At 55.0% G+C, this 16,805-nt stretch overlaps 1 protein-coding gene across 1 annotated transcript in view; it reads right to left on the reverse strand.

Annotated features, from left to right (window-relative positions):
* The window catches only part of Shank1 (SH3 and multiple ankyrin repeat domains 1), a 47,016-nt gene that overhangs the window by 3,750 nt on the left and 26,461 nt on the right, over window positions 1-16,805 (reverse strand). Inside the window, 9 exon segments of the mRNA XM_032893776.1 lie at window positions 1,604-4,691; window positions 5,208-5,304; window positions 11,493-11,611; window positions 11,961-12,029; window positions 12,214-12,237; window positions 12,793-12,873; window positions 13,369-13,504; window positions 14,014-14,138; window positions 14,382-14,464. Coding sequence (XP_032749667.1) covers window positions 1,604-4,691; window positions 5,208-5,304; window positions 11,493-11,611; window positions 11,961-12,029; window positions 12,214-12,237; window positions 12,793-12,873; window positions 13,369-13,504; window positions 14,014-14,138; window positions 14,382-14,464 — 3,822 coding nt within the window.

Genomic DNA, 16,805 nt, shown 5'->3' on the forward strand with positions numbered 1-16,805 from the left:
TGGAAGACAGGGAGACAGAAACAAACGAAACAACAACAAAAAGAGGGTGGGTTTTCAAGGGGGAGAGAGATGGAAGGGATGGGGACAGAGAACAGAGAGAGAGAGGTGAAGAGAGGGAGATGAAGGAGAGAAGAAACAAGGGGAGAAAAAGGTTCCCCTCATCCCTTGAGCTCCCTTCAGCGTGGCCACACCACAGGGCCTTTGAACTGGCTGTTCCCCTGTTCCCTTACACAGCCAGGTGACCTTATCCGAGATAACTGTAAACAGCCAATTCTTGGGTTATTTTGTGGGGATAGCCATAATTATTGCACCTACTGTCTAGCTTGAGGTGTTGCTCAGTGGTAGCGCTCCTGCCTAGAATGCCAGAGTTGGAGGGAACTGGCAGTATGGCTCAGTGATAGGGCCTCTGGCTATAATCCCCCCAGTGAGGGCCTAGGGGTGTTGTGCAGTGGTCCAGCCCCTGCTTGGAATCCTCAAGTGAGGGGCTAGGAATGTAGCAGCTGGACCTTAATACACATGGGTTATGGTGACCATGGAGCAAGATGGGCACTGATCTGTCCTGGTCTGTCAACTACGGCCTCTCTTTATCCATAAAGGCACACTACTGTGTTCATCGAATCTATGCATCCGAGGATTAAATGCAGCACCCTTCCATCCGCTCATGAACCATATGAGTGAATTGCTTCATATCTCCAAGGCCTGCTAAATCCACAGGGAACAGAATTACAGTGCATTCTGTAGATGGAGAGGAAGAATTTCAAACTCCCCTCACCGCATCTGAGTCAAAGAAGGGACTCCTTCCACGCTGCCATTGTTAGCTTGGATCATGGCTTCACAGAGAGCACAACTAAGAAGTGTTTGGGGGAACTTCAGCATAGACCCGTATCTTCCTATCTAGTGGGTGCTAGGTCCTCCAAAGTTGCCTGTCTCCTCCATCCTGTCGGTAGCACTGGCCCAATCCCTTTCTAGTAGGCTCTGTGTCCCCTCCTCCTGTGGGGTTGGGAGTCATCTACCTGCTGCCGTAAAGCGAGCGCCACACACACCTTCAGTTACTCCAATTTTGTTGCTGTTGTTAATATTTTGTAGCTAGGTTTGGTGGTATAGGTCTGTCATTCCAGTTACTGGGGAAGTTGAGGCAGGAGGATTAGAAGTCTAAACCCAACTTGGGCTACAAGGCTCAAGGCCAGCCAAAGCAACTTTGTTAGGCCCTGATACCATACATAATAAGGCTGGGGGGGGGGCGTGTAGCTCAGTGGTTGAACCCCTGCCTACAACTTCCCAGTAAAGGGGCTGGGGTGTGACTTCTGTGGCAGATCTCTGCCTAGACTTCCCCATTGAGGAGGCTGTGACAGTGGCCCAGTAGTTGAGCACTAGCCCTGAAGTCCTAGGTTTGATCTCCAGGACCATCAAAAACAAAATAAACACATGTAGCCATTCATCTTGGGCCATGGGTTATGGTGACCATGGAGCTGAAAGTGTGCTTCTTAGGGGTCCGTTTCCTGCAAGACAGCCCAGTTTGTTTTCTGTAACTCCGAGGCTCTACGGGGGACCTTGGGCTCCAGCACTTGCCACAGCCACCCACCAGACATAGGCCCCTGCTCACCTCTGCCGCTGCAGGGAGGACGTCCTCTCTGGGATGTAACTGGCTGCTCCGTGGTGGCTGTCTGTGCTGCCCCCGCTGCCTCCCCGAGCCCAAGGCAGAGCTCCTCCTGCGGTAGAGGACCCACCAAACTGCTGGAGCTTGGAGCTGAGTTCGCTGATGATGCTGGCTTTGACCGTGGCCAAGGCAGAGGCCTGAGGCTGGGACAGGGGCCCTGGCAGGGGTGGTGGTGGTGGTCCCGGACCCTCCTCCCACGGTAGTAGCTTCCGAGGCAGGGATGAGGCAGCGGGCAAAGGTACAGGCGGGACTTCTGGCTCAACTGCCACGGGACCCCCTGCCACACCTGCCGTTGAGGGTCCAGGGCAAGCACTCAAGGCCAGTAGCCCATCTGTTCCAGCTCCGGTCACAGAGACGGTGGGGCTGGTGGGGGTGACAGGATCTCGGAGTCCCCCACTGGGACCAGGTCTCAAATTTCCACTAGTCCCAAGCGCCCTGCCCCGGAGCTTAGAAGGAGTCATGAGCTGGGGAGGATATGGTGGGCCAGGAGTTCCACTGCCCCCGAAGGCCTGGCCATCCAGGTAGGCAACGTAGGTGTCCAGGAGCTCTGTCCCGCTGGCCACCCCGGCCCCGCCCCCAGCCACGCCCCCTGTATTGCCTCCTCCTTCGGCGGACAAGCTGCTGAGTGTGGATGCGCTGCTGATGGTCTCCAGCGGGTGATCACTGCTACTCCGACTGTCCACCTCCTCAATTCCAGAATCTGTGCCAGGTGGAGGATCAGGGCCTGGCTGCGGTGCTGGGGGAGCTGGGGCTGCCGGGGCCGGCGGGCCTGGAGCTGGAGGATCCCCAGGAGCCGCGGGAGCCCCCTGGGTCAGCGTGGCCACTTCGCTGTCGTAAGAGGTCAGGCTGGATGCTGTGGAGTCCAAGGTGGGAGGGGCTGCGGCCACAGCGGGAGGTGGGGCTGCGGGTAGAGGGGTAGCCGGGGAGGGAGGGTCAGGTAGTGGGTGAGGAGGCCCGGGTGTGAGAGGCGACTCTGGCTTTTCGAAACTATTGGAAAACTCCAGGGGTGGAGGCAGCGGCTCCGCAAACAAGAACTCGCCGTCGTCCACATCCACCGACGGGGCTGGCGGTGGCAGGACCAGTAGCGGAAGGCCGTTCTCCTCGTTGCCTCGTGGGGAGGTGGGAGAGGTTGGCAAGACTCTGCGAGGGCTGGGAGGCGGGACCCCAGGCCCATCTTCAGTAGAGGACCCTCTCGTGCCAGCTGGGGGAGGCCGGGCTTGGCAATTCTCAAGGAATCGCACATGCAGCGGCAGCCGCTCCGGCTCCTCCGGGGCTGCTGTGCGCCAGGCCTTGCTCACCCCAGGATGGGGAGTTGGGGGCTCCGGCCCCAGCTGCAGCAGGAGCGGCCCGACCCCGGGAGCCGTCGGGGGCAGACGGTGCAGTAGGGAGCGGCGAGCTGCAGGTGGACTGGCGGTAAGGGCCTTCTCCTGACTCCCTAGGCCTGCCCGGTACCCCAGCTCCCGGCGCGCGGGGTCCCCCCAGAGGCGCAACACTGGCTCGTGACGCGCATGTGGCGAATGGGGTGAATGGGGCGAGTGGTGGTGAAGGGTAGGCGGTGGGGCGTCGTAGCGTGGTGATGGAGGTCTCGGGGGCGGCTGAGGGGTGCCCCCACCCTCCGAGGACTCCTTCAAGGCCCGCTCCCGGGCGGCCAAGGCCAACCCCAGCGGAGAGGCGGGATCCAAGGCTTTGCCGGTCAGCGGATGCACCAGGGGCCGCGGGGGGAGGAAGCTGGTGAAGGCGCTGCTGCTCCCGCTGCCCCCGTAGGCTCGGCTGCCCGCTGCGTAGGCCCCGTAGCCCCCACTGCTGCCCCCCGACTCCAGCCGGAGGTACGGCTCTGCAGAGAACATGCCTTCGTCAATGGATTTGGAATGGCGCAGCCGGGGACCCGGGGGCGCCCCCGGGCCCAGCCCGCTGTCGCCTCCATCCTCATCTCCTGCGTCGGTGGACAGGAACAGCGTGGACCGCCGCCGGGCTTCGTTCTGCCAGCCTCCCTCCCTCCGCGCCGCGCCCACTAGGGCTGCTCCAAACTGGCTAGTGAAATCCAGGGTGGCCGGGCCGCTGGGTGACGCGGGAGTGGGCACGGGCGACGGGGATGGCGGCACAGGGGACGTGGCAGGTGCAGGGCTAGGCGAGGATCCGCCGCCGCCCGCGCCATCGGGCTGGGTGGGGGGCTCAGCCTCTGTGCTGCTTCCCTGACTGCTGCGGCCGCTGCTACTGGTAGATGGGGCTTTGATGATGATGGTCGGGATAGGGATGGAATTTTTCTCCGACGGCCCGGCCGGAGGTGGTTCAGACCGAGGCAACGCCGGGGATGTTGGAGAGGACGCGGAAGGGATGCTGCCCTTTTGGGGCTCGCCTTCCACTTTGGTCTGCTTGACCAGTGGGCCCTTGCGACCGCGGCCGGAACGTGCTGGTACATACATAGCCGCACTGGCCGCCCTCGGGGGCAGTTGGAAGTAGCGCAGGGCGGGGGCCTGAGTAGGACCGCTGCTGCCTCCGCTGCTACTGTGGTGGGAAGGTGATGGGGCCCCCGAGGTCGGGCTGGGTCCTCCACCTCGCCAGCCTCGAAGGCTGGGCTGGGGTCCCAGGGCCAATCGAGGTGGGGGATCGTCGGGGGAACCTCCTGTCTCCATCTCCGGTGGGTGAGGAGGATGTGCATGGTGATGGTGGGGCTGGGGAGGTGGCGCGTGATGATGGTGGTGATGAGGTGGATGGTGGTGGGCAGGGGGCAGGGCTGCGCTGTGATATAGGCTCTTTTCTCGGCCCCCACCACGGGTGTCAGGAGGAGATGGCCCATCGAAAGATGAAGGGGAGGAGGCGGGAAGGGGACCCCCAGAACTGGGGTTAAAGGGCCCTCCCCGAGGCGAGGGAGTGAGGCGGCCGGAGGAAGAGGGGGCCGGAGGTGTGCTATAGGGCGGCTCTGGTGGTGATGTAGTGGGTGGTGGGGGTATGTCCTCTGAACCCGGGACTGACAGGCTACGACTGAATTTCATGGCTGGGGGTGCTAGGTAGGGTCTGTCGTCTTCCGCAGCCCCTGTTGAGACACGCAAGACCAACGGACGAATTACAGACTGACCCAGCCCCTTCTACATATAAACTGTGTACGGACACTGCAGAGGCGCGAGAAATTCAGTGGAATTTCATCCTCCGGCCAGAAGGGGGCGCCGTTTCCTAATTATTCAAAGGTCTCAGTTCATGCTTATGGTGATTTGGAGTTTAAAGCATGCTTGAGAAAAAAAAAAAAGACTATCATTTTACACAGAGACGCCCAGGAAGCAGCTAACTTCTCCCTCAACAAGTATCTGCTTCCACTTACTACCCATCTGCTACCAACAATCCTTCTTCCGTACCCTAAAGACCCAGGTTTTCTAGATTAAGGTCACAAAGCTCAGAGACCACCCACCCAGTCACGCAGGTGAGAAGCAAAGCTGGAATTCATCCAAACCCAACCTCACCTAACCAGGGCCATATGTGGTGCTACAACACATTTCCAAACCTCAAACCTAGACAGTCCTCTCTTGTGCTCCACATTCCTTTCTGGGAGACATACCGATAGATTTCTGCCGGAGCATAAGGCCGGGTCCAGGAGGCAGGAAAGAAGGCCGGTCATAACTTGGCTGGGAGCGGTGGTGAGGATCAAAGCTCGACTTCGGGGCAGCAGTTAGAGGGAGAGAGAAAAGAGAGCAAAGAGGAATCAGTCAGAGTTTTTCACACTCTGAAAGCTACTTTCTCCTCTGAGCTCTTTCATGGCAGAAAGGAGGCGTGGAGAAGCTAGAGAGCAACTGCTGGAGGAATTCTCTAGGGAGGCAGTAGGGAGAGAGAAAGGGAAAGCAGGCGGCTGAGCCATCCCACTAAAGCAAGCACCACCTGCACTCATGGCCTGTACAGGTCCCACTGACACTCTTCTGGCCTGTGGAAGCAGCCACTTCTCTGGCTTTCTGTTGCTTCCTCTCTCCTCCACTCCTTTCTGGTCTCTTTTCCAGACTTGGTGGAATCTTTCAAAAAGAAATCAGGGCTGGGGCCATTGCTCAGTCAGTAACATGCTTTGCCACACACAGAAGCCTGAGGACCCCAGTTCTGATACCCAGCAGCCACAGCCCACATCAGACTTAAAGATGTTGTGTGTGTGTGTGTGTATGTATGCATGTGTATATGTGTGTATGTGTATGTGTGTGTGTGTATATGTGTGTATATGTGTGTATGTGTGTGCGTGTGTGTGCATCTCCACTCATAGAGCCCAGAAGAGGGCACCAGAGCTGCAGCTGCAGATGTAGCAGGGGTGGGGGTGGGGAGTGAGGGGCTGCTGGGCTATACGGGCCTGGAATCCAAACCCCCATCCTCATGGTGACACAACAAACCCTCTTAGCAATGGAATCATCTTTCTAGCCCCAGTTTCAACTCATTAAAGAAAAAAAAGGTCTGGTCGCCCATCTATTGTTTATCCATTCATCATTTGTTTCTGTCCACCATCCCATCTGTCTGTCTGATCCTGTGTCCATCATTCCATCTACCAATCCTTCCACCCATCTGCCTGACCGTCCACCCATTATTCCATCATCCGTCATTCTATCCGTCCATCATTCTGTCCATCAATCTCCCAGGCACCATTCCATCTGTCTGACCACCTATTATTGCATCCGTCCATCATTCTATCCATCATCTTCTTCCAGCCACCACTCCATCTCTCTGTCATTCCGTCTACCCATCATTTTTTTTTCCTGACCTTCCATCCATCCATCACACTGGTTGTGTTGGACTCCAGAGTGATGGTGACTCCATACAGGACAGGAAGTGTGGACTATTCTAGAGGGCAGAGGTAGTCTGAGGAATTCAAGGCTTTCCTGGGTCTCCAGAACCCTGTCGCTGCATTGGCCTACCTGGCTCAGAACTGTCTGACCCTGTGTCTGTCTCATTCTTTCCACTACACATAGGACTGTCCCACAAGGCATGAATGTCCTGGCTACATGAGAGGCAGGCTATTAGTACTTTAGAGGACAGAACATGGAGTCTAGTGTCATCCTGGGACTGGAGAAGCTGAGGCAGGAGATTACTATGAGTTCCAGACTAGCCTGGTCTACAAGTGAGTTCAAGAAAGTGCCAGCTACTGCATGAGACTCTGCCTCAGAAAAACAACAAAGCATGCAAGAAAACAAAAAAGTCCAACCCTACAATGACAGATACACCATGGAGGGTGCTGTCCACGGGTCCCCAAATAACTCAGGGACAGTGTAAGTGTCTGTTATCCCATTGGAGCAGCAAAGAGTATGAGAGACTCAGGGAACAGGCTCCTCACAGGGATCAAGCTGATGGGGAAGGGTCTATGGTGATGGAGGAGGGACTGTGGTAATGGGGGAGGGGCCATAGTGATAGGGGAGGGGCTGTGGTGATGGAGGGGAGGCATGGTGATGGAGGAGGGGCCACGGTGATAGGGGAGGAGCTGTGGTGATGGAGGGGGGGCATGGTGATGGAGGAGGGGTCATGTGATGGGGGCATATTGACGGGGGAGGGGTCAAGTCGGCAGAAGAAGGAGGTGGTAAAAGGGAGGGGCGATTGTCACAGCAGAAAGCATTGTGTGAAAGAAGTTGTGTCAGAGTGCCTGGAACTGAATGAGAAAGGCTGAGGTAATAAGACTGACAAAGAAGGCTCCTGGAGAGAAGAGCATGTTTTGAGGGGAGCCAGGCCTGAGGGGAGGACACTGTTTGCAGACTAAGGGAAAACACTCTGATTTAGAAAAACTCAGATCAAAAAACTGGGTAAGGGGTTGGGGAGATGGCTCAGTGGGTAAGTTCTGCAAGTATGAGGTTCTGAATTCAAATCCCCAGAACCTACATAAAAATCCAGGCCTGTCTGCCCATGCCTGTAATACTAGCATCGGGTGCATGTGTGAGCGCTAGCATCGGGTGCATGTGTGAGCACTAGCATCGGGTGCATGTGTGAGCACTAGCATCGGGTGCATGTGTGAGCACTAGCATCGGGTGCATGTGTGATGTGTGAACACTAGCATCGGGTGCATGTGTGAGCACTAGCATCGGGTGCATGTGTGAGCACTAGCATCGGGTGCATGTGTGAACACTAGCATTGGGTGCATGTGTGAACGCTAGCATTGGGTGCATGTGTCTGAGGGGAAGAGGTGGATCCCTAGTGCTTGACAGACAGCTAATTTAGACAAAACCGTGAACTGTGCTTCAGCGAGGTTCTGTTTCACAGGGACAGTATAGTGGCGGAGGAAAATGCTTGTCCTGTTCTGGTTTCGGAATGTGTTACACTTGCATGCACACACATACATGGTGCATACCACACATGTCATAAAACACATATGACATACAGACTACACACACACACCACTACACACGTATCATACGCATATCATACACATACCATTTGTTTCTGTTTTTGAGAGACTCCAACAAACAAGGTGTCCAATCGATACCAAAGGCTGTCCCCTGGTTTTCACAGGCACATGACCACGTGTGCATGTACACTCGAATACACATGAGCACATACATGTAAGAGATGGGCTGGAGGAGAACTGAGGCTGTCAGATGGCAGTTTGGGAACCATGCAGTTCAGAAGTGGATGTGAAGGGTCAGACTCCAAGGACAGTGCTGGGCTGAGATCAGAGGGCGCTGGCACAGGCGTGCACAGAAGACTGCCAGTTTGTCGAGAGCCCTATTCGACTGGAGCTGACCTCATTTGACCCTCCTGAGTGCTGCCAGCTTCAACCAATTTTACAGAGTAGGAAACATGCTGGAATGAGGTAGCATAGATCAAAACCACGTAGGGAGAGAAGCCAGGATTTGAATACACAGCCCAGTGCAAGATGTGTATGCCTTCGATTCCTATCCCTGCCTTCCTCATTTTCTCCATTCCTTTGTCCTAGATTCTCTCTCTCTCTCTCTTCCTGCCTCCCTCCTCTCTTCCCTCCATTCTTCATTCCTTTCTTTCTCTTTCCCTCCTTTTTCTGCCTCCTCTTTTTCTTTTTTTCATTTAAAAAATATTAATATTCTGTACTTGTGTGTCGGGATGGCACAGCTGATAACCGGCAACTGTAGACATTTCAGACATCTAGAGAAACCAAGGATGGGCAGGAAGGGGGGGCTGGGGTCTGCAGAGCACTCCACCAGCCAGAGAAGCGGCCTCTAGATTGGGAACTCCAGGGTGGAGTGTGTGGTGCGCGTGGCTTAGTAGAGAGTCAATGCCGAGGGAATAAATGACACCTCTGTCCTCACATCACACAGTGGGAAACTCAGCCCTTTCTCCCTAGAAGCTGTATCAGCTCTGCTAGTCTCAGCGAGATGGGTGGCTGCGTCAGCCACAGAAATCGTGGAGATTTCCCGACCCCCATCTCAGCAGCGCATGTCTACAAATAGTCCCCATATGCCTTGGGCACTGTGGCTAGAGCAGGCAGGTGCCACAACTCAGTCTCCCTGCATAACGTGCTGGCCAAAAGGCACTGACATTGCTGTAGCAATAAATGTCTTATCCTTTGGTTTTCTGAGATAGGGTCTCAGTCTAGGTTGGTCCTTAAAACTCGTGGAAATCCTCCTGCTTCACTCTCTATGTGCTTGGATTATAGGTGTGAGCCACTACTTCTGACTTCGAAATTCACTTAATAGTTATTTTGAATGTTGAGGGTGTAGCCCTTACATCATTTACTTAACATCCACCAGTGAGGGGCCGGGGGCGTGGCTCAGTGGCAGAGCCCCTGCCTAGAATGCTTCAGTGAGGGGCTGTGTGTGTGTGTGCATGTGTGTGTGTGCATGTGTGTGTGTGCATGTGTGTGTGTGCATGTGTGTATGTGTATGCATGTGTGCATGTGTGTGCGTGCGTGTGCATGTGTGTGCATGTGTGCATGTGCGTGCGTGCATGTGTGTGTGCGTGTGTGCATGTGTGTGTGCGTGTGTGTGTGTGTGCGCGCGCACATGCACGTGGCTTAGTAGAAAGTCAATGCCTAGAATCCCCCAGATGTGTGGTTGAGTGATACAACTTCTGGCTTGACCAGTGGTTCTCAATCTTTTTGATTCCATTCCTCACATTGCAGTGACCCCCACACACGTATAAAATTATTTTTGTTGCTACTTCATAGCTATAATTTTGTTACTGTTGTGAATTGTTATGTAAATATCATGGGACCCTTGTGAGAAGGGCTATGACCGACATGTTGAGAACTGCTTAGAATCTCCTCAGTGGAGAGCAGGGATAGAGCCCCTGTCTAGAATCCCCCAGAGAGGGCCTGAGTTGTGTTGCGGTGGTAAAATGCATGAGACCCTATATTTTGTGTGTTTCAGTGTGACTGGCTCTTGTCCACAACTCAGCATTGCTCCTGCCCTTGATCTATGAGAGGAGGCTGAGATTCAGTAAGTTCTGAGAAACTTAGTTATCATAGTTAAGTATCTTATAGATAGATCTGAGAAAGCCCAAATTAATTTGTCAAACAGTTTCTGGGCTCCCCAGAAGCCAAGGTCTGACCCTGAGAGTAAATGCCCCTTGGCCACAAGGCTACAGGTGTGGCCTGAGGACAGAGCCTTAGCAGTCAGAGGGCAGCGGCTAAGGGAGATGCCAGGCAGGTGGGTCACCTCCAGAGGTGACAGCTGGTGGGCACACACAGTTCTGGTGTGGATGTGTTGGTATCAAGGACCAAACTCATAGGGCAGAGTTAGCAGGACCCTAGCGGAGGAGCCCAGGCTGGGCTTGTGCCTTTCCTGAATTTCACTTCCATATCTGTAAAGGAGCTAATACCTCACAAGAAGATAAGACAGGAATGAGCTAATCTGTGTGGAACACAGTATCAGAGAGATGTTGAATACTTGATACAGATTTCCCTATGGGAAAGGGCAGGTGGAAAGGACACACAGGCTATTGTTCAGTGTGTGTGTGTGTGTGTGTGTGTGTGTGTGTGTGTGTGTGTGTGTGTGTGTAGGTCAGAGGTCAGCATTACATGTCTTTCCCAATCACTTTCAACTGTATTTAAAGAAAAATTATGTGTATATCTGTGTATGGGGCTGTGCATGTGGACTTTGCTTTGCCCCCAGAGGGCAGAAAAGGAGATTCTTTGGAACTAGATTTATAGACAGTTGTCAGCAGCCCGATGTGGGTTCTGGGAACTGAAATCCAATCTTCTCCAAGAGCAGTACACGCTCTTAACCACTGAGCTGTGTCTCCGATCCAAGCATCAAGGTTTTAATAGCATCTAAGGTTTGTTGAGCATCTAGGATCATGCTGGGTGTGAATAACTCTGACAGCATTGTATTTCGTGTGGAGGCAAGGTCTCCTTATGCAGCTTAGGCTGATCTCAAGTTCACGGCCATTCCCTAGCTCAGCCTCCCAGGGTCTGGGATGAGAGTCACGAACCTTCATGACACATGTCTACAGCATCGTTTTGTCTTATGTGAGATCCTTAAGGTGGGAAGGAAAGAGGGGGAATGAGACTTAGCACGAGAAGCAAAGGTGTCAAGGATGGAGGGAGAGCCAGTGGTGGGGGCACACACCAATAATACTAGCACTCTGGAGGCAGAGGCAGGCAGATCTGAGTTCAAGGCCAGCCTGGTCTATAGAGTGAGTTCCAGGACAGTCAGGGATACACAGAGAAACCCTGTCTTAAACAGAATGGAGGGGTAAGATGAGGAAGGGGGGGGGAGAGGAGATAGATAGAGAGAGAGAGAGGGGGAGGGAGGAGGAGGGAGGAGAGAGAGAGAGAGAGAGAATAGAAGAGAGAGGAGAGAGATCTTAGGATGGGGAGGAAGGAAGACTAGAGCTCAGAGATATAGAAGACATTTGGGGATCTTCCCATCAGCGCACGATCCCCTCAGTTTCCTTCCCACCCCTGGTCACCTACCTCAGTGGCAAAGAATCCTTTGGGTCGGTGCTTGCCCAGGGATGCCAGGCCACCAGGCCCAGGACTCTCACTTGCGCTGATGGTCTGCTGAGCAGCGGCCAAGATCTCATCCAGTTTGTCTGTGGGGAAGTGAGGATGGTCAGAGATGGTGAAAGTGAAAGTCTGCCTCACCGGAGACCTGGCTGCCTTGGGGTAAGATGCAGCATTCATGTGGTCCTATCTCTGTCTCTGTGTGGAGACAGAAGCCGGGCAGGCAGGACCCAGGAATGACAAAGCACAGGAGAGTAGGTGGCACACTGATGGTATGAAGTGCCCGGGGGTTCTGGGGCCCTGAGTGCTGAGCTCACGGGTCATTGAAGGGCACACGGGGGTGGGGGGAGGGGGAGGAGGGCAGAAATGCATGCAGCAGCCCCAGAGGCTCTAGATAGGGGGATTGGGGCATCAGGGAGCCATGCCGTGGCTTCTTACTGAGTGCCATCTGATACACAGTCCGCTTTTTCTCCATGCTGGGCACTGCCGCGGGCTGTTGCTCGTATTCTGTGGGCAAAGGGGAGGGATGAAGCTCAAGGGTACCCCTGCAGAGGGCATGGCCAGCAGGTGTGGGCCAGCAGGTGTGGCCAGCGCGAGGTGGGGGCAGTGAGGGGCCGGGGTCGAGGGAAGGGTAAATCCGCCGCTGGGGTTGGGAGACTGGGACCCTCCCGCCAGACCTGAACCCACTCACCAATTTTCTTCTTCCAGGGGGAGACTAGCCCGGGGGTAGACAGCAGAGGAGCCAAGAGTTAGGACATCAGGGGGACGTGAGGGATCCCCTCTTTGGAATACCCACCTCCCTAGGGACCCAGGGTGTGGAATAGTCAGTCACCTGCCCAACTGACCCCAGGTCAGGGGAAAATGAGACCCGCCCCAGGTCATGAGAATCTGCCTGCAAGGAGCAGCTAACCTTCCTCTGTTGGTTGAGGGGGGCCAGTAGAAGGAGGGGAAGGGGCCAGTAGAAAGAGGGGAGGGGCCAGTAGAAGGAGGGGAGGGGACAAAAGGAGAGAGGCCCCTGGTAGAAGGACACATACACACCCCCAGAGACCCAGGACAGAGAAACAGAGATACAAGAGGGCAGAGAGGAGACTCTCAAAATCTTTCCAGTGACACACAGGCAGGCCACGGACTCTGGCCCAAGGACATGGGGGAGGGGCGGGACAGGAGGAGGACAAGGACCCCTCGTGACTAACAACACTGACAAAGTCAAGGGTGGTCCAGCCCCTTGCCCCTGGCCGCCCCTGGCCCTCGGCCGGCCCCACAGGCTCACCCATTTCCTCCAGCTCTGAGGTCATAGACTTGGAACGCAGGGAGATGGCTGGGGGCGGGAGCCGCTTAGCCTGCTGGGATGCTGGAAAGGTGGGGTGGGTGGGAGGTGTCAGTGTTGCAGGGAGGAGACCCCTCGACACCCACTCCTTTCACTATGCTTCCAGAACTCTGAGAACAGCACCCCAGCATGCTGAGCCCTCTCTGCCTCAGTTTCTCCCCCAGAAAGGTTCTGAACAGGCAGGCCTTGAGGGGAAAGGGGGGCCTTGTGAGAGTTTGGGGGAGTAGCCCTAAGAGTCTTAATTTGGTGGCATTGGGATACCCAGGCCTGGCTCCACAGATGGCTGGAGACGCTCTTTTATTTTAAGGCCAAGTCTCCTGTAGCCTAGGCTAGCTCAAACTTACTAAGTAGCTCAGGATGACCTTGAGCTTCTGATCCTCCTGCCTCTACCCAGATGGTAAGATTGCAGGTGTGCACCAAGATGCCCTTTTCTGCAGTTCTGGGGACGGAACCCAGGCTCTGTGTGTGCTAGGCCAGTGCTCTACTGACTGAACTAAGGTCATAGCTGTGATGAAGTACCTTTCTTGTGGACAGCCTCGTCCATGTCTGGGTGTCTGGTCACCATCACCACCTTGACCATCAGTGTGTTGCCTCCCTGTCGGATCATGTTGACCACCTGGCGGTGGCCAACCTTCACTACATTCTGTCCATTCACCTGTGTCGTGAAGGAAGGATAGAATCCTTTTAGCTCTAGAGTCCCCGACAGTGACCTTCTACCCCACCCCCTCCCCTCCCTCTCCCCTCCGTCCGTTCGTGGTTCTCTGTAATCCCCACATCCCAAGACTGGGCTAGCCTGTGCACGCCCAGTCACCTCCACACCCTTCATGTCCTTGTATTGCATATGTAGGGGGGACAATTCTGCTATGCTTTTTAAAATGTTTATCTTTAGGTGCAGTTACACTGTGTAGCTCAGGCTGGCCTGAACTCACTAGGTCGCCCTAGCTGGTCTTGAACTAGTGGTGGCAGCAGTGGTCCTGGAATGACAGGCGTGGGCCACCGCTCCTAGCATGAGCACCTTTCATGGGTCTAGGGAGAGTTGCTGGACAGGTGTGGGTGATTCCACAGACTGAATGGGGTGAATGGGTGCCCAGAAGTGGCACACAGCTTGTGGACATAGGGGGTTATCACCAGGGGCCCCAGGAGGATAGTGTGGCCAGGGCTCACCTCGATGAGGAAGTCTCCCATCCGTAGTCCAGCCCGCCATGCCACGCCACCCTCGTCCACAGACTCGAGGTACTGCAGCGCCGGGAAGGCCGGGGTGGGGGTGAATTCCTCGATGGGGGTCTGCGCTGCAGACGGGGAGGAGCCGGCGGGGTCGGAGGGGAGGGGGTGGAGAGGCCGAGCAGGGGATGGGGCTCAGACCCAAGTCACAGAGGACTCACTGGAGCTGAGTGAGGGACCAGCACCCCAGGGTGGGGTAATGGGTGGGCTTAAGGGTGTGTGTGGGGTCCCTTCTCTTTTTCCATCCTCCCTATCCAGGCCCTGCTTCTTGGATCAGAGGCTCTCCCATCCCCTCCCTGGCCAGCACTCACCCTTGGCCCCCCGGAGCACGAACCCGAACCCCTCACTGTCCTTCTTCTGCAGTAAGACTGTCTTCTCCTTGATGATGTAATCACTGGCAGGAGGCAGGAGGGGGGTGGGGGTGGAGAAGGGCTCATGAGGCACAGAGTTGGTGCTCCACCCCATCAGGAGCACCCCAGCCCCTGCTTAGAGACCATTCACTGCAGTTCCTCACCCCATCCAGTCTGTACTTATGCTCAAGACACCCCCTCAAAGCCTGGGGTGCTCTTGTTTCCACCCACTCTTTCCTCATTCATCCTTCCGTGAATCCATCCACCCATCCATTCAGCAGAGCTGTTACCGAGCCCACGGTGCACCAGGCATCCAGTGGGGTGGGCAGAAGAGGCTCTGAATTACCACAGCCCTGCTTGAGTCCTGGCTGGCAGTTTCTTGCCTGTGACCTTGAACCTATGACTTTAACCTTTTGTGCTTTGGTGTCCAAGCCTGTCATGGGGCAACCCCCTGCCTGTAGAGGAGGTCAGAACACTGCACACTACTGTGCCTGTGTGTGGCATTGCACACGCAGGGCTTAGCAGCACAGAGCCCACCCCATGTCCCTAGGCCAAGGCGTTAAGTCAAGAGAGCAAACATACTACCCGTCTCTTTCCTTTTCTACAGGAACACTCCAGAGGACCAAAGCCGACCAAAAGAATGTTTACACTACCCTGTCCAGGACGATGGCTGCTAGTTGCACATGACTATTTTTATCAACATTAATCAAGATTAAATTTAAAGTGTCAGTCCCCTTGGGTAAGATGGCCACACGATGTTCCTAACAATGGTGGTGACACAGAACATTCCTGTCCCTTATAGAAAGTTCCGGTGGACTGTGCTGACGGTGGAGTCCCTTGATAAGTCACACATGCTGTCACACACCAATGACCAGCCCTGATGATGTGGGCCTGTCATCCCGGCTACTGGAGGGGGTTGCTGAGGGCGTTTGATCAAAAGTTCAAGAACGGCCTGAGCAACTTAGGGAGGTTCTATCTCAAAATAATGTGAAGAGAGAGCGAGGGATAGCTCAGCAGTAAAACTCTTGTCCAGAGACCCAGTGAGGGGTTGGGGGTTCAACTCAGTGCTAGAGCATCTGCCTGGAGTCCCCAAGAGAGGGTCTGGGTTGTGGATCCATGGTAGCACACCTGCCTAGCCAGCACTAAGGCCCTAGGCTCTATCTCTAGTACTGGGAAAAATAAGCACCAATCCCCCCCACCCCCCAATATGGCGTCAGTTCTAAAGCCATATATCTCACCAGCTCATCTCAGTAGGACACAAACACAGAGGAAACTGATAAAACTCCAATCCTAGCACCCATTTCCGTGCTTGCTCAGGCTGGTTGTAGCACAGCCTCAGCTCCTCGATCACCATTCTACCCCCTCGGCAAGCCACAGCCATTCCATGGTCCCTCCCAATGTGGACAGGAACGCCTAAACTGCTCTGCCTCAAGCCAGTTCCTTCAGAATACCCCAGAACACTCAGTGTCACCAGGACCAAATTCACTGCAGCACCAGTCTCTGATAGCATCTAGAACCCAGGGCCAGTGCCATGCACCCTCTGTGTTGCAGCAATGCCCAGACACTCCTCCCCCTACCAAATCCCAGTTAGATTGTATGGCTCTAAGCTACTCCAATAATATCCACACACTCCCCCAATTACCCACCCCCACGCTTTCAGCTAACAGCCCTCCACAAGTACTCCAGGATATTTCAGTGACACCTCCACACATCCCAATGTGCCCTGATCCTGACTTCCCTTCACTTTGATATCAGTGTATTCCCATCACACGCCCTCTGAGTACCTCCCAGCGCACGGGGATAACACCTAATTGTGTGCCTACTGTATTCTGGTGCCGCCTCCCCTCCATCAGTGTCTATGTAAGCTCCCATGACCCACACAGTTTCCATGGCAAAAACCTATGCACCCCGTGTACAGCAGCGAGTGTTCCGCACAAGCCCAGGTGCTGCCTCCCTCCCTCCTCGTTGTACTCAATGAGTACCACATCATGCATGTACACAGAGGAATGCTCCAGCCTCTGCACTTATCCAGAGACCAATAATCCTGTCCACAGGTTTCCCCCTCCTATCCCACAGCCCTCCCCAGTTGCCCCCAGCAGTCTTGGCAGCTGAATGGAGCACATGTTGGGAAAAGACTGAAGGGCTGAAGAAATGAAGGGTGAGGGTAGATGGAAGGGATGGGTCTAAGGAGGCTGGGGGGGAGGAGAATGAGGTGGAAGGTGAATGGGCAGCCTGGGAGACTGGTAGGAGGTCAAGGCAGTTTGGCTCTGACTGTGAGTTCTGGGGTAGCCTCATCCTGACCACACTGTGACAAACTCTTATAAGCCTTTTGTCCTCACTACTCTGACACATTCTCCACATTTCCAAGAACCTTCCCAGGAGGCC

Source organism: Rattus rattus, chromosome 2 (assembly GCF_011064425.1).
Source record: "Rattus rattus isolate New Zealand chromosome 2, Rrattus_CSIRO_v1, whole genome shotgun sequence".
Taxonomy (NCBI): domain Eukaryota; kingdom Metazoa; phylum Chordata; class Mammalia; order Rodentia; family Muridae; genus Rattus; species Rattus rattus.